The sequence below is a fragment of the Notolabrus celidotus genome, chromosome 9 (assembly GCF_009762535.1).
Source record: "Notolabrus celidotus isolate fNotCel1 chromosome 9, fNotCel1.pri, whole genome shotgun sequence".
Lineage (NCBI taxonomy): Eukaryota > Metazoa > Chordata > Actinopteri > Labriformes > Labridae > Notolabrus > Notolabrus celidotus.
This window is the reverse complement of record NC_048280.1, coordinates 18,134,006-18,157,467: the sequence shown is the minus strand read 5'-3', so window position 1 is coordinate 18,157,467 and position 23,462 is coordinate 18,134,006. Positions and strand designations below refer to the sequence as shown.

The following is a 23,462-nucleotide window of genomic DNA, read 5'->3' as shown; positions in this document are numbered from 1 at the left end:
AAAACACACAAATACACGGTAAAAATATATTTATTTTTCCACCCCCTAAAAAACAAACAATGTACACAGTGTACATCCCAAACCAACCAACAAAGTTGCACATACAGGTTCAGTTTTACAGGGGCACTGGCCCTGTTGGCCCCTCCCCAGAACCGCCACTGCTGTCTTGTTGTGCTCCCTACTGTCTTGTGATTAAGCACCAGTGTTCCATTCACCCACGTCAAATTCCTTGTGTGTGCGAGCTCACTTGGTAATAAAGCTTTCTTGAATCTGGAATCTGGAATCATCTCACCATTAATAAACGATCTTTGCTCTTCCTCCTGTCAGCGCTGTTCTCGCGGGAACTGCAGGAGCGCGCCAAAGTAAGAAAACACAAGCCGCCTCTGTGACAGTAGAAGAGGAAAACGGGGACGGACAACTTTCAGATAAAACCTCTAAAAGCTTTCCTAATGTGTATCCCCCAACAGACTCCAACAAGCTGAGCGGAAGGTGAAGTGTTTTCCTCGCGGTGAAGCCGGCAGACCGCCCGATAAGATGGTTTCTGACCAAAACAGTGGAATGTACAGATCGGACCGAGGACAAATGGTAGGAGATCAGGAAAACCAGTGAGTTGTTGAACCCCACGCACAACCTACACAGTATCATCGTATACAAGAGACATTCACAATATACTGTGGGTTGCTCAAACAGATGGTTATGGTGACGGAGTCGTTAATTGAGTTGTTATTTTGAACCAGGGACGATGGATCCGCGATGTCAGCCCTCAAGCGGCTGGAGCGCAGCAGTTCACCGACGAGATGGACCGCCCGCTTCGGGTTCGACAGATAAAAGAGCCGGGGGAGAAGACGGGTTGGCTGATCACCAGCATCCGTAAGCCTGACACAGTGTAATGCTTTGAGCTTTATTGATGCCGAATGGATCGAAGATGAAAATAAATGTGGTGCTTTGGTCTATTGTGCTTCCAGACAGAGATCCTGGATGATGACAAGAGAATGATCAGTGCTGTGGATTATTATTTCATACAGGAGGACGGAAGAAGATTTAAGGTGAGTTGTAACTTAACATCTGCACAATAGACTGGCTCCCTGAAAATTGTTATTGCATAATAACACAATTGCTCTAACTCAGGGTCGTCAGTTCAGGGGCCACATACAGCCCAAGTTGATCTGAAGTGGGACCTGTAAAATCATAACATAATAACCTATAAATAGGTTTTAGTGCAAAAAAAGTACAAGTACATTCTGAAAATGTTCACATTTAATGAACTATCTTTCTACAAAAACAGCTGTTGTATTTTTTTGCCATGATGAGTCTCATAGTGGGGCTGAATATTTACTCTTTAAGCCCTGAAACCTGCTGCGAACACACCAAACACACAGGTTACCCATTCATCTGATACACAGTGTATGTTTACTGTAAAATAACAGAGATTATAATAATGAAGAAGGTAACTTGACTATTTTGAACCCCTCAGCTCCAGCATGAACAGTTTGCTTGTTGGACAGTATTGTATGCAGGGGTGTAGTGCTAGTGTTAGTAGTTAGTGGATCATCTTATAGTGATCTAAGAAGTCTCAGGAATCTCAACCGGATTTATGAAAACAGCAAGTCATCTTTTCACTTTGCAAAGTCGTTCCGCGGGCCAGATTGGAACTCTGGCGGGCCGCATGTTTGACGCCCCTGCTCTTATCCTCGTCTGATTTATTCTGTCTGTATGGGCTCTCCCATTCAAGCCATATTTCTACATTGCCACTAAAAAGGTAGGTGCATGTCTTTGTTTGGTTCTTATTCGTCTCAACGTGTTCAAACTCTGCCACTAAATAATAATAATTTTATTTCCAGAACTGTGAGAGAGCGGTCATCTCTATACTTGTCAAAGAAGTTCAAGGAAAGGTGGAAAGCTTGTAATTTGCCTAAGGAGGACCTGACCTGGTGAGAGCTTTGTTCTGTATATCCTTTGAAAACACTAGTGCAACAGCACATAAAGCACAACAAAAGAGACACCCTTTTTATTTCTTGATCATTTTTTGTACCAAACTGGACTCTTCTGCTTATTTCTCCTCAGCCAAATCATCTAGTCGGGCTGAAGAGAACCTACATCAAACTGTTGTTCAACACCGTGGATGATCTCATTAAAGTCAAGCGTGAGATCTCCCCAGCTGTACGCAAGAACAGAGAGAGAGAGCAGTCAAATGATGCCTACACTGCCATGTTATCAAGGTACATCCATACAATAAACCTAAATGCTTCCCATAATTCACCCTTTTTATTTCCGGTTCATTACTGATCTGTGAACTGTTTTCTTTACAGTGCCTTATCAGGTGGCAATGTGACTTCAGCAGATGATGAGGTGGCGATGAAGAGCATTTCAGACCAGTTGGACAACATAGTAGACATGAGGGAATATGATGTGCCCTACCATGTGCGGTTGTCCATCGACCTCAAGATCCACGTGGTAAGGAGAGATTGTCCCCCTGCTCTGAATGTTTTTAGAAAGAAGATGAACATGCTCGGTCTTCTAATCTTACTGCTGCTGTTTCTCAGGCTCACTGGTATAACGTTCGATACAGGGGCAGCGCTTACCTACCTGAGATTGTACGAAGAGATGATCTTGTGGAGCGCCCAGTATGAGGATTTTACATATAATGTTGCAAACATGAAACATTCATTTTTTCAGGTTTGTGTATAACTTCAACTAAAGCATAATTTCTTGTTCCTTTCAGGACCCTGTCGTTTTGGCTTATGACATTGAGACCACCAAACTCCCGCTGAAATTCCCAGACGCGGAGAGCGATCAGATCATGATGATCTCCTACATGGTTGATGGACAGGTGAGCTGTTTTCCCTCTTCACACATTTATGTATTCTGTTATACGTTAATCTTGTAGTTTCATTTATTAACTTTTTTTTGTTTTAAAGGGGTACCTAATCACAAACAGAGAGATTGTCTCTGAGAATATTGAAGATTTTGAGTTCACTCCCAAACCTGAGTATGAAGGACCTTTCACCGTGTTTAACGAGGATGATGAGGTACATGTATGCTATAATGTAGTGTATTCTAAAATAAAGTGCATAAAGATCATGTTTTAGCATACAAACATGATTTTCTTTGTTTTCCCTGAATGTAATAACATTCTGTAATCTGACTTTGTGTGCAGGCGGCCCTCATCCAGAGGTTTTTTTGACCATGTTCAAGAAACCAAACCAAACATCTTTGTCACCTACAATGGAGACTTCTTTGACTGGTGAGCTGCTTCTATAAAATAAGTCCATTAATACTCAAAACATGACATTTGTCTTTCATTTCCTAATTTTAATTCTGGCCCTTTCTAGGCCTTTTGTTGAGACTCGGGCTGCCCTCCATGGACTGAGCATGCACAGAGAGATCGGTTTCCAGAAGGACAATCAGGGGAGTACAAGTCCAGCCAGCCATCCCAGGGACTGCCTGAGGTTAAGCTCCCGCCTGTTACTGTTGAGTGTGTGTTGTTTACAAACTTCAGGTTAATTTTATAGCATTTTCTAACATCATCCTCTGATTCTCCTCTGTTTGTCAGGGTGGGTTAAGAGAGACAGCTACCTGCCTGTAGGAAGTCACAACTGAAGGCAGCAGCTAAGGCTAAATTAGGCTACGATCCAGTGGAGCTGGATCCAGAGGAGATGTGCCGCATGGCAACTGAGGAGCCGCAGGTACAGAGACATTTGTGAGGAACTAAAGAACTTTGCTTTGAGTAATTTGTTTGGCTTTTTTCTGACTTTCCTTTGCTCTTCTGTCAGACTTTAGCTACCTACTCTGTGTCAGACGCCGTGGCCACTTATTACATGTACATGAAATACGTTCACCCCTTCATCTTGCTCTGTGCACAATCATCCCCAGGGGCCCGATGATGTTTGTACATGTAAATAGTATTCATTGACTACAATCCGTTAAAAAAAAAACATCAATTTTGATGACTATTAATTTCTTTCTTGCATTGTGTCTGTGTCATCAGGTGCTGCGTAAAGGTTCCGGCACTCTGTGTGAGGGCCTTGCTCATGGTGCAGGCTTTCCATGCAAACAATCATCTTCCCCAACAAACAGGAGCAGTCTTCAACAAGATGACAGATAACGGCCACGTTTTGGACTCCGAGACCTACGTGGGCGGCCACGTGGAGGCGCTGGAGTCAGGCGTGTTCCGCAGTGACATCCCCTGCCGCTTCAAAATGTACAGCTGAACTTAGAGCTGCTTATTTGTTACCTTGTCTTACTGTCTGTGTTAAGCATGACATTGTGTCCTGATGTGCTCACAGAACCCCGCTGCTTTTGACTTCCTGATGCAAAGAGTTGAGAGAACGATGCGACATGCCATCGAGGAAGAGGAGAGCATCCCTTTAGAGCAAGTCACCAACTTTAATGAGGTGTGTTTACCTAGTTTATTCCTTTACCCATATCTGTTATCATTTTTTAATATCTTCTCAGCTTAAAGTTATGAAATATCTCTGGTATTTCTTCTCAGGTTTGTGATGAGATCAAAAAGAAGCTGACTTCCTTGAAGGAGGTTCCAAACAGGATCGAGTGCCCCCTTATCTACCATCTGGACGTTGGGGCCATGTACCCCAATATCATTCTCACCAACCGCCTGCAGGTAAAACAAAAACAAGAGAAGAACTCATGGAATAAAACAAATAGAAAAGAATGGAACTGAATGCTTTTATTCTTTTACAGCCATCTGCTATGGTTGATGAAGCCACGTGTGCTGCTTGTGACTTTAACAAACCTGGTGCTACCTGTCAGAGGAAGATGGCCTGGCAATGGAGAGGAGAAATCAGTGAGTGAACCACTGACTAAACACTTGTACCTGCTGCCTGCATTGCTTCTACACGTTCTGAATTTTTTGTTTGTTTCTCTTCAGTGCCCGCCAGCCGCAGTGAGTTCCATCGAATCCAGCAGCAGCTTGAGTCTGAGAAGTTCCCGCCATTTTTCCCCAACGGTCCACCTCGGCCTTCCACCAACCTCAACAGAGAGGAGCAGGCCAAACATGAGAAGAAACGACTTGCAGGTCTTCCTCTTTGAATTTTGATTCTAGCAGTCTAAATGACTCTTTTCCAAAAACTGTGTCTGACCCGTCTGTCTTCTTGTCTTTGTTTTAGACTACTGTAAGAGGGCTTATAAGAAGACTCACGTCACCAAGCTGGAAGAGCGAGTCACCACCATCTGCCAGAGAGAGAACTCCTTCTACGTCGACACTGTAAGAGCTTTCAGAGATCGACGATATGAATTCAAAGGACTCCACAAGGTACCTTTTTTTTTGGTTCTTTTTCTTCATCAAAGTTGCAATAATATTCATCCCCATGATTAGCTAAGCACTAGTTATTTTATTAATGCATGCTATCTTTGCTTCAGGTGTGGAAGAAGAAGCTATCAACAGCTCAGGACAACGGAGACGCTGCTGAGGTTAAGCGCTGCAAAAACATGGAGATCCTCTATGAGTCTCTGCAGCTGGCTCACAAGTGTATCCTCAACTCTTTCTACGGCTACGTCATGAGGAAAGGGTACGAGCCAGCTAAAGTTTTCATCTTTCAAATCAACAAATTACCTGCTCTACAGCATGAGCTCTGTAGCCTCTGCTGCTGGTGCTGATGCTGTGTGTGCTGTCTCTGCTTCCATAAGGGCGCGCTGGTACTCCATGGAGATGGCTGGCATTGTGTGCTTCACTGGAGCCAACATCATCACTCAGGCCAGAGAGCTCATTGAACAAATAGGGTGGGTGTGATACTGAGATTGCAAGGCCTTGTTTTAGGGATTACACAGAGAGATGGCAGCTCCAACTCAGATTACACTTGTTTCATCATCAGTGAATCATTGCACATGTTTATGGGCTGATATCCAGCTTCTGCAATAGTGTTTAATCTTGTTACATTTACAACTACCTCATTTGTTTCCCATATTATTTTATAGCTCTAACATTAATTAAGTACAATGCATTTCCTAAACCGTGGATTAAAAATTGCAACATTTAATGTTTCTTCTCCTCAGGCGACCCCTTGAGTTGGACACAGATGGTATCTGGTGTGTCCTCCCCAACACCTTTCCTGAGAACTTTGTGGTGAAAACCAGCAACGAGAAGAAGCCCAAAGTGACCATCTCTTACCCCGGGGCCATGCTGAACATCTTGGTAAAGGAGGGGTTCACCAACGATCAGTACCGACGAGCTGGTTGACCCCTGCCTCCCTCACCTACAACACCAGGTCAGAGAACAGCATCTTCTTTGAAGTAGATGGACCGTACCTGCCATGATCCTGCCTGCGTCCAAAGAAGAGGGGAAAAAGCTGAAGAAAAGGTAGAGCAGCGATGTATTCTTTTTATTGGGTTACCAAAGGATGCACTTGATGGATTTGTTTCTAACATCAACCCCCCAGGGGTCACTTTAACATTTTACAGTTATGATAGAAGTCCACTGTTTATTTCAGGTATGCTGTGTTTAATGAGGATGGCTCTCTGGCTGAGCTGAAGGGTTTCGAAGTGAAGAGAAGAGGAGAGCTCCAGCTCATTAAGATTTTTCAGTCGTCAGTGTTTGAGGCTTTCCTCAAAGGACCACTTTGGAGGAGGTTTACGCCTCTGTGGCCAAAGTGGCCGACTACTGGCTGGATGTTTTGTACAGCAGGTACACATCTGATCAAAATAATTTACATGTGTTGAGTTAGGTAGAAGTTATTTGTGTAAAGCTGTAAGTACAATATCAGAAAGCTGTTTATTTATTGTCATGCATCTTCATGAAAATATAACTGACTTATTTCACTTGTTTCCAGGCTGCCAACATGCCAGATGCAGAGCTGTTTGAACTGATTTCAGAGAAACCGTTCGATGTCCAGGAAGCTGGAGGACTACGGAGAGCAAAATCGACTTCCATCAGCACAGCAAAGAGACTGGCTGAGTTTCTGGGAGACCAGATGGTGAAAGACGCAGGTCTGAGCTGCCGTTACGTCATCTCCAGGAAACCTGAGGGTTCTCCTGTCACAGAGAGGTTGGACAACATATATATATTTTTTACATTTATTATTGTATTATTTCAGAACAAAACAGAGTAAATGCAGGCTCACTGTGAGTACAAAGCAGATTTTCAGACACAGAGCTGTACTGTCACCCCCTTCTCCAAACACAGAAAAAACAATAATAATAATTAAAAAAAAATCATAATAATGATAATTCAACAAAACATCAGAAAACTGTTCTGATTATACAAATAATGTATTATTATTATTATTATTATTATTATTATTATTATTATTATTATTATTATTATTATTATTATTATTACCATTACCATTATCATTATCATTATCATTATTATTATTTGTTTTCCATGTCTGATGAAGATAGACTTCAGTACCTGTTTACAACACAAATTGTTCCAGTTTGCTCAGTTTGTGTTTAATGCTGTTCAGCAGCGAAGGAGCACACTTTATGTCTGATTTAGTTGTTGTCACCGTCAAATGTCTGAAGTGTACCACTGTGCTTTTTAATTACTTTAGGTCATTGCAGGACATGTGCAGTATTGTAACTGCTCTCTTTCTTTTTCTTTTTCTTCTTATGTTGTTGTTCCTATTTTGCTTGTTCTTATAGGGTCTTGTAAGTCCATATGGGCTGGGCACCTTTTCGGTGCATGACACGTTGTATAATAAATAAATAAACTAACTAAAAACTAAATAAAATGATTAATGATATAATACAATGGTTATTAATGATAATAAAACAGTAATAATAATGATAATATTAATAATAATCAGACAGCATATTTTAAAAGTCTGGGTTAATAGAGAAGCTGCACTGAACTTGCGGCCACTTTCCACACAGACCCTGTGTTTGATCATTACACTGGCCTCAAAGAGCTTTGGCTTTTAACTCCTAAAACAGTTAAAGTAGACATTTTATAACACTGTTGTATTTTAAACATGGAAGATAAAGATTATTGTCTAACAAATAGTACAACTCCACTTTGTGGCTTTATTGACAATCAGACTGCAGTTGCAGGTCCTGAGAGTCAGAACTGAAGTGGGCAAAAAGGCTTTAAACTTTCAGTCCTGTTTACCTGGAATGATGTGCAGAAGGACTTAACTGACACATCTTGTAACTCTGGAGGAATTCAGTCAATCATAAAAGACAGAGAAACAAGCTCAATCGGTCTTCTGATTGCACTGTGTAATCATGTAACCATGTGAAAATGTGACCGTATTTTATTTTTGTTGTTTTCTGTGCTTGTTGTGTGTTGTAACCTGTTTTGTGCGGGCCGTCTTGACCAGGTCACTCTTTTTTTTTTGTGATCAAAATTTTATTGAATTGTTTCACAGCAGATGACATCGCTGTCAAACAAACTATTTACACATCACCAATGCCGTGTTATAAGATAATATAAATCAAAAATAATGACAGAGAACAAGTAGGTAAATTAAAGAGAAGTGACACATGGCCACACCATCATCCATACATTTGGAATAAAAAAATAATAATACAAATAACAAATATCCATCAATAAGATAGCTCATGTGTGTAGGTTTCATATTCTATATATTAATAATAATAAAAACTAAAAAACCCATCAGTCATAGCTTTACATTTAAAAGAGAAGTAATAAGGAGATCCCACGACTCAACAGTGGATGCTTGTGCCTTATGAATTACAGCCAGTGACCTTTCTATGAGAGCGATACCTCTGAAGTAATTAAGCCATTGTTTTAAGATGAGGTTCAGTAGAGAACCAGGAATGTATTATGGTCTTCTTAGCAGCAGTTGAACTTGCAAATATGATTTTCCTTAAGGTCAATCTGGTTGTATCTCTGAGAGTGGGGTCATCATTAAATAAAAGTAATGATGGTTGTATAGGGATTGGAAATTTTAAGATATTTTCAAGGAACTTAACCACCTTAGACCAAAGATTAAATACCACGGGACATTCCCAGAAAACATGGACATATGTGTCAACAGTACCTTGGTTACATTTAGTACAGTTTGGACTATCTACGAGCTTCATTGGAAACGTCTGTAAGGTGTTGCATAGTATTTATGGACAAACTTATAATGAATGAGTTGGTGGGCAGGATTCCTTGATGAGATAAATATATTGGTCCAAATAATGTCCCCATGGAGTTTGGGTTTTGTCCTTCTAGATCACGGGTCCAGGATGTAGTCACCTTCAATGTTTTTGCACTCTTAGATATTATGTCTTTATAAATAATAGACACCAATCCAGCAGAGTTTTTCCGAGGATTTATCCAAGAGTCCAGTGGATGAGAGGATGCCAGGTCACTCTTGATAAACAAGTTTTAAATCTCAATGAGTCTTTTATCTGGTTAAAGAAAGAAAGAAAGAAAGAAAGAAAGAAAGAAAGAAAGAAAGAAAGAAAGAAAGAAAGAAAGAAAGAAAGAAAGAAAGAAAGAAAGAAAGAAAGAAAGAAAGAAAGAAAGAAAGAAAGAAAGAAAGAAATGGTGTAACTGCAATTGTAATGTAATTTCTGCTCAGAGACCTTTGTTACTTCCTATTCCTCACTTTATCCAAACATATAAAGAAGCACTGCCAAGATGGTAAATCAATTTTCTGCTGTTTGCAGCATCAAATAAAATGATGCCAGTGTTGCTTGCCCAATGTCAAATGTCATTGAGAAGATGCACTTTGTAATATAAGTAGAGTAAAAGCCATGAGAGTGACACTGACTGATGTGTCTCTCTCTCCATTAGAGCCATTCCTCTGGCCATTTTTCAGGCTGAGTCCAGTGTGAAGAAACATTTCCTCCGTAAGTGGTTGAAGATGCCCAGCCTGCACGACTTAGACATCCGCTCCGTGAGTTTTTAACTTTGTTTTATCCACCTAATTCAAGTCTTCGGTCTCATGTATGTCAATTAATTTGGGTGCACCCTGTGACATCGCTGTGGGCTCTTTCAGATCCTAGACTGGAGTTATTACATTGAGCGGTTGGGCAGTGCCATCCAGAAAATCATCACCATTCCTGCAGCTCTTCAACAGGTAAAACTTTCAAACATGTTGAATCTGTCTCTCAGTCTATCTTTGATGGATGTACAGATGACATTTTAAATCTGTTCATTATTAGGTAAAGAACCCAGTACCCAGAGTGAGACATCCTGACTGGCTTCACAAGAAACTCCTGGAGAAGAACGACATTTACAAGCAGAAGAAAATCAGTGAGCTCTTCACCAGCGAGGGCAAGAGACAGGTTTGTTCACCATACAAACAAAATGACGTGTGATCAACACAGATCATGTTCATCATGGAGTTTAGAGGCCTTCTGTTTTATTCTTTTCCAAACTATCTTCTTCCTCACAGGTAGCCCATCAGCCTCTTCCAGCAGGCCAAACCGCAGACATAGAGGACTTTGGAATGCCAGCCAAGCCTCTGCAGCCAGCCATTCTCATCAGCACCAAGAGGAAGCGGATATCTCAAGGAGACGACAGCCAGGTGGAGTCTCAGGATGTGGAGCTCACCCAGTCCTGGAGAGAGATCCTGGGGCCACCCCCACCATCGGGAAACACACGGGTAAGATCACAGCAACAAGAACAGAGTGTTTCTTGTTGCACCTCCTTGAGTCTCTTTGTTTGATTGGACTCAGATATTTGGAGGATTTTAAATTTCCAGAAAACAGTTATATTGACTCAGTATGTGTACAGGAGGCACGTCTTGTGTGGCTTCGCTACCATAAGAAGAAGTGGGAGCTGCAACTGAGGCAAAGAAAGGAGAGGAAGAAGAGGAGGAGGCTGCTGGATGGTGAAGCTCAGTCTGTAGGGGGAGGAGTGATCAGAGACGGCCCCACAACAGGCCTGGGGAGCTTCCTCCGCAGAACAGCACGCAGCATCCTTGACATGCCATGGCAAATAGTGCAGGTGGGGTGATGTTGCCTTAGTTGTTATCACAAGTCAGTTAATAGATAGCTGACAGAGAAACTTGTCTGATCTTGTCTCACGGGAGGTTGTGTTTCCTCTCAGATCGCAGAAACAAGTCACCCTGGTCTGTACAAGCTGTGGGCTGTTATAGGAAATGACCTCCACTGCATGAAGCTCAACATCCCCCGAGTCTTCTACGTCAACCAGAAAGTCCCAAAACAAGAGGAGGGAGCCACATACAAAAAGGCATGCAATAAGAAGATGAAATTAATCTATTGGAGCTGTGATCAATGATTGGTCAAAATAATAACATTTATTTTATCTGACTGTCTGGCTTCAGGTAAACCGCATGCTGCCTCGCTCCAACATTGTCTACTACCTGTATGAGTACTGTGTGCCAGAGGACATGTACCAGGAGCACATCAACGAGATCAACGCTGACCTGTCGGCTCCAGACATCGAAGGAGTTTATGAAACACAGGTAATATTTATTTTACAGGTGCTTCTCAAAAAATTTGAATATTGTGGAAAAAGTCCTTTTTCATTCCAGTAATTAAATTGAAAATGGGAAACTCTCAGTTATCCTCTATTCTTCAATGTCAAATTAAACAGTTAAAATCTTTTTTGTTTTGATTTTCCATCCTGGGGATGGTTGTCACACACTATGGGGTTGGTTGTCACAATGGTATTTCAATGGGAAAAATCATTTAAAGAAGGCAGAACTAAATTTGAAAGTTTGATTGCACTGACAAGTGATAGGCCTACATAACTTAATGCATTTTAACATAAAATGAGCAAGGAACATAAACACGAAACACATCTTTAGGCCAGCCTATATAACAACATAAAGAACAAATCAAATAGACCTAACAATAATGGCCTACTCAACTAGGCTACATGCAGTCGCTGTCTGAGTTACAGTGATGGCAAATGTAGGGTCTGCACACTCCAACTCATTTCACCATGCATGATTTTGACAATATAGGGGTTGGAGAATGTGACGACCAACCCCAACTGGAATTTTTTCTAGCATCAAGGCTAACATCCATCTAACAACTAGTTAGCTAGCTAATAAAAATCTAAACTATAGCTTTCCCCTCACACTTTGTAAGGGTAACACTTGTTTTGTTATAAACCCATCATTTAAAAGCCTAGAAGAAAAATACTGAGGAGCTGAATATTTACAATTTGACATGAAAACCACAAAAAGTCCTCTTACAATTTGACATGAAAACCACAAAAAGTCCTTTCACCTCAAGTTCAGCTGTCTTACTCCAGAGAAGACTATGTAGGTGAGCTCTGATCCTAATTCTGGAAATGTCCATACTCCAATTTGAGAGACAGTGCCCTCTGGTGGCGAGATATAACGAGTGTGCCAACCAACCCGTGTGACAGCCAACCCCGTTCTCCCCTACTTGGTTTTGGTTCCTTAACCACGTATTCCTGCATCATTGTGGAGAGCCATGGAGGCGATCAGCACGTGGCACAGCTAAGGTGCCCAGGTGGCTCTGATAGCAGCCTTCAGCTCATATTGTATTTTTGGGTCGGGTGTTTCTCATGTTCCTCTTAACAAATTAACCACACTACAGGTCAGACCAGTTAGCTGGCCAATCAAGCCCAGTAATATCATTGTCAGCAAACCATTTGCTAGTAGTTTTGGCGCTTTGGGCAGCTGCTTAATCCTGCTGAAAAAAGGAAGTCAGCACCTCCTTGAAGCTTGTCAGCAGATAGGAGCATGAAGTGCTCTTAAGTCTCCTAGTAGATGACGGCGTTGACTTTGCACCTGATAAAGCACAGTGGACTAACACCAGTAGATGAAGTAGTGCTCCAAATCATCACAGACTGTGCAAACCTAACACAGGACTACAAATATCTTGCATTCTGTGCCTCTCCACTCTTCCTCCAGACTCACCGGCCCTCATTTTCAATTGAAATGTAAAATTTACTCTCATCTGAAAAGGGGACTTTGGACCACTAAGCAACAGTCCAGTTTTTTTTTTATCTCCTTAGCCCAGGCAAGCTGCTCCTGATGTTTGGTGGCTCTTGATGCACTGACATCAGCCTCAGTCCACTCCTTATGAAGCTCTTCCAAGCTCTTGATTTGACTTCTCTTTAGAATCCTCTCATTGCTGTGGTCAACCTTGATGCTTGTGATCCATTTCCTACCACACTTTTCACTTCCAGTCAATAACCCATTAAAATGCCTTGATACAGCTCTCTGCAAACAGTCAGCATCTACAACAAGACCTTCTGTGGCTTACCCTCCTCGTTGAGGGTGTTGATGATCGTCTTGGACGAGCTGTTGGCCATAATTATCTTCAGACATTTCCGTTTGCATGTAATGAGTCCAGAGTATATTCAAGTTTCACTTTCTTAAATAACTGATTGAAAGTATTTAACTTTTTCATGATATTCAAATTTCTTGAGATACAGCTATATACAGTATATCCCTCCAGTGATTGTGATACCTCCCCATGATGCTCTTACATGTCTCTGAGTCCAAGTTGTATGCGCTCATAAGCAAACTGAGGCATTTATTTCATCTCCTCTCAGGTCCCGTTGCTGTTTCGAGCACTGGTGCGGCTTGGATGTGTGTGTATGGTCAACAAACATGTTGTGAGGGATCTGGCCGGCAGGGAGGCCGACACATTTGACCTTGAACAGCTGGAGATGAGGTCTCTGGCCCAGTTCAGCTACCTGGAACCTGGTAAGACCCTTTTTGTTTGTTTTATTTGCCATTTTTCTTGTTTAGGTCCACGTGTTGTTTCAATAAGTTGTATATTATGGGTCCCCTCACGAGTAATAGCTTTAACATTAGTTCTATGTTTCTCTCTTCTAAGGGAGTGTTCGCCACATGTACTTGTATCATCACAGCCAGGGTCACAAGGCTCTGTTTGGCCTCTTCATCCCCTCGCAACGCAAAGCCAGCATCTTCGTCCTGGACACAGTAAGTAAAATACAACTGGATATCCCTTTCTGTGCCATTGTGTTTCTACTGATGTCTCTTATAGTTTTTCTTGATTGTTTACACACATTTTCTGAAAGCATGCCTCATACCTTCAGAACTCTACACACAAATCAAAAAACACACACACACAACTTTGTAAAACTTTACATTCAAAACAATGTTATTTCTTCTCAAAATGGTATTTTGTTTTCAAATGACACACAAACCACCATATGAATATACATTCAAAGAACCAGTTGAACACTGATGTGCTAAATGTAAAACACTATAATGAATGGAAAACACTTCTTCTCCATTCATCATGACTTAGGCCTTTTTTTTCTTCAGTGTTACACTTACTACAGACAGTACATACATAAGTGTGTTTTAAAATATTTTAGAATATTGTTTTTACATGCAAAACACACAAATACACAATAAAAAATATATTTTATTCCCCCCCACCAAAAAAAACAGTGTACACAGTGTACATCCCAACCAACACAAAGTTGCACATACAGTGGTCTACATACAAGACAACAGAAGAATTTACTGTATACAGTTACAGTAAATTAAAAAATGTAAAAACTATGCTGCATCCTCTCTTCTGTATCGGTCTGGCCACAGCACCTCATCCACATCACAAGCAATGTTTTCCCTGGCCAAGCAGCGGGGGAAATAAAGCTCTGACTGCTAATTGTAAAACTGTGTGACAGGTGTTTGCCCATGTGATGAGTCAGTGTGCATAGTAGGGCAATTTACTTTAGATTTTGAATGACAGTGTGTTCCTTGTGAAAACAGGAGATTTTCTTCATGAAAATTGTGCCAAATGCAGAGAATTGTGTAGTGTTTTGAAAAAAGTGTGTTTTAGAACTGCAATTTGAGTGTAAAGCAGGAATTGTGCTTGTAGTTAAGCAGAATTGGTTCAGGGGGTTGGTGCATGGGTTACATGTTGTGGTCATTGTGTCTCAAGTACCAGTATATGTGTGTAAACGATTGAGAAACACTGTAAAGCAAGGCTAACAGTGACAAACAGCATTGAATCAAATGACCTTGATTATAATACCTTTTGTTTTTAAGAAAAAGACCCTGCAAAGACCTAATCTTTTTCTTACAAACAAAAATATTTGATCAATCCCAAATATAATATAATTCTGTTCTGAACATTTTTTACCATAGTGCTGGTATCAATGCTGGCCTGATCCCTTCAGCTGGGAGTAAACAACCCTTATGATCTGCCTGCATTTCTTCCCCTCAGGTGAGAAGCAACCAGATGCCCAACCTGGGAAACCTCTACACAGCCGAGCGCACCGCTCTACTGGAGAAGACGACGGAGGATCTCCTGCCTCCAGAGAAACACAACTTTGAGGTCAGAGCTGAAAATGACGTGAAGGCTATTTACCGCGCTCTGCAACGCATACTGCTGAACTACAAGGTAAACACAACTTCAGCAGTAGACACAGAATTATCACCTCACACATATTGCTATTTTAAGGTTATGTGCTTAAGCTCTAGATGTATAACGATTAAGGCTCTGCTTTGTCTGTCACTACACAGGAGGAACGTCGTGGACCCACTCTCATTGCGTTGCAGTCAAACTGGGAGCTGCGGCGGTTGGCAGCAGGAATGCCTGTGCTCGAGGAGTTTCCAGTTGTTCCCGTACATGTAGTGGATGAGATCAGCTACAATGTGCTGGACTGGCAACGCCACGGTGCCCGACGGATGATTCGCCACTACCTCAACCTGGACAGCTGCCTGTCACAGGCCTTTGACATGGCCAGGTATGGACCACCCACTGCTGTCTGACAAATTTATATTCCTACAGAGAAGTCAGGTGTTACTGGTGTTATGATATGTTTTGTTATTAAGTTAATTTTTTGATAAAGATCATTTTAAGATTTTGATGCAAGCAATAACCAATGATATGTCTCTTGCTTTCAGATATTATCACTTACCTGTGGGGAACTTGCCTCTGGACGTGTCCATCTTTGGCTCAGACTTGTTCCTGGCGAGACATCTACGGAAACACAACCACCTGCTGTGGATGTCACCCACAGCGAGGCCTGACCTCGGAGGAAAAGAGGCCGATGACAGCCGTCTTGTGATGGAAAGCGATGACAGGGGCTCAGTGGAGATCAATGCTCAAGGATGCTACTCTACAGGTACACCCAGCAGCGACACAGATTCCTTTGTCTCTGTCATCCAGATAGTTATCAATACACCCTTGTACAGAGGATGATAAGGCACAGCCGTGGCCTGATTCTGACCCTGGAGATGTAACAGCAAAGCACTTTATTCCAAAAATTTGACAAGATATCCTCCCTCCTATGAAGACTTGCAGCTGTCTGTGTGCATGATAAAGAGAAAGGGGGAAAGAACACAACGTGGAGGAGAACCTGTATTAGAAGTGACCTTGGACATGTGATCATTTATGAAAAACTTCTGAATTATGTGTGTGTCTGAGGTAGATCATTAAGTAACTGCTCATTCTTGGAGTTTCTCTATGTATTTATATTAAAAAAATCCTGTTTATTTTTCTTTCAGTGTGTGTGGAGCTGGACCTGCAGAGCCTGGCAGTGAACACCATTCTCCAGTCACAGCATGTCAACGACATGGAGGGCGGAGCCAGTCTGGGTGTCAGCTTTGATGTGATCCAGCAGGCCTCGTTGGAAGACATGATGTCTGGGAACCAGGGAGCCAGCAGTCTGGCTAGCTATGATGAGACTGCTCTCTGCTCCAACACTTTCAGGTATGTAAACATGTGCTGTAAATATTAAACCCTTTATGTGTATTGTCTAACTGTACTGGTGTAGCCTGAGGGTAAACTCTGAAATCTCGCTGTGAGTTCTTGATTGCTCCATGCTTCTTGTTCCTCATTGTTTCACTCAACCTCAGTGTTTGCTCTGCATTGTGTTGTGTGAGCAGGATCCTGAAGAGCATGGTGGTTGGATGGGTCAGGGAGATCACACAATACCACAACGTGTATGCAGACAACCAGGTGATGCACTTCTACCGCTGGCTGCACTCGCCCAGCTCTCTGCTCTACGACCCAGCGCTGCACCGCACACTTCACAACATGATGAAGAAGGTGTTTCTACAGTGAGTGCCACATCATCCCATTGACTGTTGCCCGTTCTGTTTATTGAGCAAAATTCAATGACATTGTAATATGCGTACAAGTTTACTTTTTTAAATTTTTCATTTAAACGGAGAAAAGAAAAAACACAACGAGACTGGGAAAACGACACTCCTAACAAGAGAAACAAGGTGCATACATGTGCATAATTCTATACCTGTAGAGGTCCATAAATCAAAGAATCACCTGCACATTTACAATGTACATATACCAGTCCCAGAACTCAAAAAGAAAAATAACCCCTTTCTCCCCAGCCCAGCTCAGCAGGAGAAATTAACGCACACAAATGTGGGAATACAGCGATGATGAAAGAAATAAGACGCCTCTTAATCCGGCAGAGTCTGCAGATCTCTAACATGTGAAAGAAAGGGTTGCCATTTGTGAAATAACTTGTCATTGTTTCCTCTTAGAGTGTATTTGATCTTTTCAAGTTTTAAAAAGGAGACTGTATCCTGCAACCACTGTGCAACAGATGGAGGGTTGGGACGGCCTCTAGCCAGCAGTGAGGCAAAGTTCATAGTTTCCTTTTGAATAGAATAGAAATTACTTGATGCATCTGGAGTCCCAAAAATAGCTATTAGTGGGCAAGGTTGTAATTGTAAACCCAAGATGACTGACACAGTGTTAAAGTACCCAGACCAAAAGTTTCTTAAGCGTGGGCAGAGAAAGAACATATGGCTTAAGTGACGATTTGAACTTGAACACCTGTCACATTTTTCTTCTACTTCTTTATATCCCATTGACTGTTAAAAAATATCATGCTCATCAGATTAACATGGGTCTATAAGATACCTTTTAGATATCAAAGAGCATTTAGGAGATCTACTGGACTGAAATTTGCTATGCTGTTCTTAGATATGTTTTTTGGGGGCATTTTTCGCCATTATCGGATAGGACAGCTGAAGAGACAGGGAATTATGGAGTAGTGAGCAGAGGAGGACATACAGTAAATGGTCTAGGCTGGAATCTAACTTGCGTCCTCTGTGATGAAGGCTATTGCTTCTGTATATTGGGCGCGCTTAGACCGCTAGGCCAACGGCACCCCTGCTATGCTGTTATTGGATCAATGTGAAAGCTAGTTCTGAATAGACTTGTGATCCCTGTTGGGAATTTAACAGGATGGTGTAAGTGTCATGTCTTTATATATTTCCATCTTTTCTTATGCTCAAGAACTACATCATTATTTTGTTCTCAGTCCCTTCTTCATTCTTCATTCAAGAAGGTTTGATTGCTGTCAACGCTGATTTAACTTTAATAAATTATCATTCTCTCATTCTGCTGTCAGGTTGGTCGCAGAGTTTAAACGTCTGGGCTCAACCGTAGTGTACGGAAACTTCAACAGGATCATCCTGTGTACCAAAAAACGGAGGATTGATGACGCCATTGGCTATGTGGAATACATCACCAACAGGTCAGATGGCTAGTCTCTGCAGATCACACAGACACACAGACACAGACACAGACACAGAGAGAGAGAGAGAGGAGAGAGCAGAGAGAGAGAGAGAGAGAGAGAGAGAGAGAGAGAGAGAGAGAGAGAGAGAGAGAGAGAGAGAGAGAGAGAGAGAGAGAGAGAGAGAGAGAGAGAGAGAGAGAGAGAGAGAGAGAGAGAGAGAGAGAGAGAGAGAGAGAGAGAGAGAGAGAGAGAGAGAGAGAGAGAGAGAGAGAGAGAGAGAGAGAGAGAGAGAGAGAGAGAGAGAGAGAGAGAGAGAGAGAGAGAGAGAGAGAGACTTAATTTTTAAAGTTATTGATAAATAAATGGACAAACATTCATTCATATAAACATACTTATTAATGTTTATAAAGTGCCATATGGGGAACAAAACCCCATTAGAGCAGAGAGATGGTTTTGTGGTCTCCATCATCAAAAGTGAACTCGTAAAGCAAACACAGAGGAGGAAAACTGCCCATTAGACTAATGACAGGAAAAAAGAGAGTGACGTCAGGCCAGTAGATTGATGTTGTAACTTGGGGCCTAATATTTTACAGATTTTGGTCATAATGATGTCTTTCTGGTTAGCACCAAATATTTATCCCACCCCTGAGGTAGCATTACAGCAGCTCGGAATCAATCTCACGAGAAAACAATGATGCTTTTAACCGTTAGATCGATATTACAAATAATCATCTCTATCCATCTGTCTGAGTATAACAGTTTCTCTTACCCCACAACTTTTGTTTTGATTGATTCTTTCTCTCCTCACATAACCCCAAATCTGACACGCCATCCTACCAAACCGTTTCTCCTCTAGTATCCACTCCAGAGAAATCTTTCACTCCCTGTCAATCACCTTCTCCCGCTGCTGGGAGTTCCTGCTCTGGATGGATCCAGCTAACTGTGGCGGCGTGAAGGGCAAACTGCCCTCAAGCTTCCAGTTCGGAGAGGTAACTCAAACTTCTGCTTCCCATCAGATTTTAATTAAAGCAGCAGAACAAAACAGAACTCATGTCTCCTCCGTGGTTCTTTTAAGGATGCAGCCAAAGAGAAGAAAAAGAGACAAGTGGAGGGAGATGATGAGGGGAGTGAAGATGAAGAGGAAAATGAGGTGGAGGAAGATGACCGGGATGGGGAGACAGATGAGGTGGAGGAGCTGATCGAGAGCAACTGGAACATCATGCAGTATTTGCCCCAAACTGCATCCTGTCAGAAATACTTCCTCATGATCGTCTCCGGTAAGAAGTAATCGACACATTTGATTTTATTTTCTCACTTCGACACAACAACTCTTCCTGACAAACACTTTTCCACACCAGCTTACATTGCAGCGGTCTACCACAGCATGAAAGAGGAGCTAAGACGCAACGCTCCCGGAGCAACGCCAGTCAAGAGACGTGGGGATAGCCAGGCTTCCCAGCAGGCAGTGGGGGACTTAAGTGCTCTTCCTGGTAAGATGCTGAAGACTTTCCTGGCATTCTTTTAGGAACTTCACATTAGATTCATTAAAGTCTCTGTAGTATGGTGTTTTATTCATTTAAAATCCCTCCCACAGGAATGATCTCCTTCTCCCAGGAATATGTGTCCAGTGAGCTGACTCAAAACTTTTTCACCATCACTCAAAAAATCCAGAAGAAGGTGACGGGTACCAGGAGCGTGACCCAGCCCTCAGAAATGTTCCCTGCCCTACCTGGATCCCATCTGCCCCTCAACAACCCTGCCCTGGAGTTTATTAAATATGTCTGCCAGGTAATACTTCTTAATAATTAATCTAAAAACCCATCATCCCTCATCTGACAGTGATATAGCCTCTGCCAGAAGTCGCATTGAACTTACCTGGCATTGTGGTGTAGCCAGCGGTTAGTAGTAATAAACAACTTCCTTCTTAAGTCCAATTAGCAACTTAAGAAGCAACTGTTTTCAGATCAAAAACGAAGAGATTCCCCTCTTTAGATGTGTCTGCCATCATTTCTTGGTTCATCACATCTCCCGTTGATTTACTATTCATCTGTTTCTGGTAAGTCTCAGTTTCACTGTGCATAGTAGGTTACACAGAGGCAAGGCAAGTTTATTTATAAAGCACCATTCACAAAAAGAGCAATTCAAAGTGCTAAGTTGAAAACAAAAAACAGAACAGTAACAATCAACAAAAACACACAGCAAACACTTCAAACATTAATATTTTATATGCAGCCAGTTATCTTTGATCTACTCTCTCTCTCTCTGTACTTATGTAACTTAACGTACATAGTAAATAGTGTTTGGTCTTGTTATTTATTTAAATTAGGAGAGATTATTCTAAATAATCCGCCCCATTTGCTGCTCTGAAGTCCTTAACTTACAGAGTCTTACTGTCTCGCTGGACACAGAATCACAACTGGTCTTGTCTTAACCGAAATGAACTAATTAATTAATTAATTAATTATTCGATTCATCTCAGAAATTCTTCCCAAGGATTAAGACTCACACATTTAATCTTTTCTGTGTCGAGTCGCAGCCCGAAGCTGGCTCAGACCTCTTGACAACCCTGCATCCATTATTGAGCATTGTAAGCAGCATGAAAGAGGAATGTTTTTAGTCTGGACTTAAAAGTGGTCAGAGGCCTCACACTGGCCTCCTTCAGCGGGATGAGACCAAAAAAAGAAGCTAAAGTTGTGATTTTGGATCTAGAAAAGATTGTTGGCTGCATCTGCTTGCATATATGTGTAAAGACATTGATAATAGATCAGAGATGTTTGAAGGTACTTAATTCTACCTGTTTTTGCTCTCCATCTCATCATCTTCACCATATGTCTCTTCAGGTCCTTTCACTGGACGCCAACATTGTGAACCAGGTGAACAAGCTGAAAAGAGACTTGCTGCGTCTTGTCGATGTTGGAGAGTTTTCTGAAAATGCCCAGTTCCGGGACCCCTGCAACTCCTACATCCTGCCAGAGGTCATCTGCCATCACTGCAACTTCTGTCGGGACCTCGACCTCTGCAAGGACCCGGCTGTGGCCCAAGTAAGAGGAGCATAGATGGGCATCATCACAACACCACTAATACTGCAGGCTTTGAACATGTCCATTAGAATGATCCAAATCTCATTTAAATCAATTGTGGCTGTTTTTCCTCAGGATGGATCCGTGTTGCCTCAGTGGTTCTGCTCGAACTGCCAGGCGCAGTATGAGACAGAGTCTATTGAGATGGCTCTGGTTGAAGCTCTGCAGAAAAAACTGATGAGCTACACATTGCAGGACGTGGTAAGACAATATTGCAGCTTAACACTGTGCAACATTCTCACACATTTTCTCGTGAAGCATTATCACCGTGAAACACTCTTCTTGTGATTGTAGGTTTGTACAAAATGCAAAGGAGTGAAGGAAGCAAACATGCCCCTGTACTGCAAATGTGCTGGGACCTTTGACCTCACTTTCTCAGCAAAGGTTTTTTTTTCACTTAAATACATTACATCTAATATTTAAAATGTTACATCATTAAATTCAGTGATTACTGTGTTATTGTTCCCATGTGAAATTTGTGTTTTTTCCTCCTTCCTTCTTCTTTTCAAAGAGCTTCTCAGAACAGGTTGCCGTGTTTCGGAGCATAGCATCCCATTACAACATGAGCTTCCTGGAGGAAACCATTGACTGGTTGCTTGTCATGAGTCCACACATCAGCCAGAACACTCACTAAATGTGACATCCACCAGAAAAACCACATCAGTCCCTCAGCTACATCTGTGGCAAATACTTCTAAATGTTGGAAACGTTCCTGTTTTGTGCACTTGTTCATCAGCCTTAATTATGTCTGTTAGCCGATGTGTATTCAGGACACTGTAGAGGCAGGCTGCAGGAGTGTATATATTTTAAATTCAGAAGTATGTTGTAATCGCATTATGTTTGTGTATGAATTTTGTATTTTTGGCTGTTAATAAATATTTTTCCAAGTGTTTTAACCTAATTATTTTGCTGCTCAGTAACTCAGTACTGTAGTAAATTTAGCCACATCCAGTGACACTTATTGAAACCACCCTCCCTATCAAGCAGCAGCTGCATGTATATGAATCTGTACCTTGCTTTGCTGCCAATGTGTAACCTAAACTGCTCCAACCTCTCCAACACTAGCATTTATTCAGTCAAATTTGACTGAAATGCATTAGACCTAACAATCAAAACTCAATGGCAAGCTTTTTATCATTTGAGGGCAAAACGTAAAGATAACTAGGATGAGTAGGTAAACCTATTTTTTATGTTAACTATTATAAGGGTCTAAAGATAGTCTTACCTACCTTACCTTACCTTTCTCTAAACAAATTAATCACACTATTGAGTTGCTTAAGATGTTCAATTCCTCAAGATATGTAATATTACATGTCTTGTGCAAGGGTGTGGCAGATCGTTCAGTCAATCAATCAAGCTATATTTATAAAGCAACTTTCATACAAATCAAATGCAACCGTAAGTGCTTTACAGCGGTTGGAAAAACAAGAAAGAAGCAGATATAAAACAAAGGCAAGACATATTAGGCGGAATAATAAGAATAATACAAATTAAAATAAAATAGAGACTAATGCACACCAACATTAAAATATGTTTAATTAAAATAAGTTAATGCATCAAAATTAAGAATACAAATAGTTGAAATAAATAGATTTTAAATGGGTAAGGATCATAGGTAAGGATAAGAGTTTAAGACAAGACTAAGGCTAAAAATATCAATAAAACTAAGTAGATAAATTAAATTAATGAATAAATAATTAAAAATAGGATAAGATAACAGTTAAAATTACTAAAGTAATAAAGCAACATTTAAATCAATATTACAGTAAAAGTAAGTAGGCTAATACAATTGTTAAATCCTACATAAAAGCCAGACTGAATAAATACGTTTTTAGTTTACTTTTAACAGTGTTAACAGTTCAAACACTATTTTTCCCATATAAATTATCCCCAGCCTCCATACATGAAACTTGGCATGCTTGTTTCATTCCATAGCCAAACCCACACTGTCAAGTTCCCTAACATTTTTAATTATTCAAATTAAGACTGGCTTGCCTTAGTTTGAAATCCAACACTGGTTTCAGGTTACGGATGCAGCAAGG

At 41.3% G+C, this 23,462-nt stretch overlaps 1 protein-coding gene across 1 annotated transcript; it reads left to right on the top strand.

Moving 5' to 3' along the window:
* Nucleotides 1–353: 353 nt before the first annotated feature.
* On the top strand, nt 354–22,312 carry pole (polymerase (DNA directed), epsilon). The gene is given in 58 exon segments (XM_034691521.1): nt 354–605; nt 738–823; nt 826–884; nt 966–1,048; nt 1,717–1,759; nt 1,842–1,892; nt 2,065–2,219; nt 2,310–2,454; nt 2,544–2,624; nt 2,723–2,830; nt 2,919–3,029; nt 3,158–3,175; nt 3,177–3,244; nt 3,333–3,418; nt 3,554–3,595; nt 3,598–3,686; nt 3,774–3,846; nt 3,849–3,895; nt 3,989–4,021; nt 4,023–4,201; nt 4,286–4,394; nt 4,493–4,621; nt 4,702–4,804; nt 4,889–5,035; nt 5,127–5,272; nt 5,380–5,528; nt 5,647–5,739; nt 6,013–6,190; nt 6,193–6,262; nt 6,265–6,316; nt 6,447–6,568; nt 6,571–6,639; nt 6,784–6,830; nt 6,832–6,868; nt 6,871–7,000; nt 9,707–9,809; nt 9,912–9,992; nt 10,078–10,200; nt 10,311–10,520; nt 10,652–10,864; nt 10,967–11,110; nt 11,205–11,345; nt 13,418–13,571; nt 13,705–13,811; nt 15,070–15,246; nt 15,369–15,592; nt 15,753–15,973; nt 16,356–16,560; nt 16,737–16,910; nt 18,233–18,358; nt 19,197–19,329; nt 19,416–19,617; nt 19,699–19,830; nt 19,935–20,128; nt 21,181–21,381; nt 21,496–21,621; nt 21,715–21,804; nt 21,932–22,312. Coding segments are annotated over 58 exon segments (6,813 nt in total). The 5' UTR covers nt 354–534; the 3' UTR covers nt 22,055–22,312.
* The last annotated feature ends 1,150 nt before the right edge of the window (nt 22,313–23,462 follow it).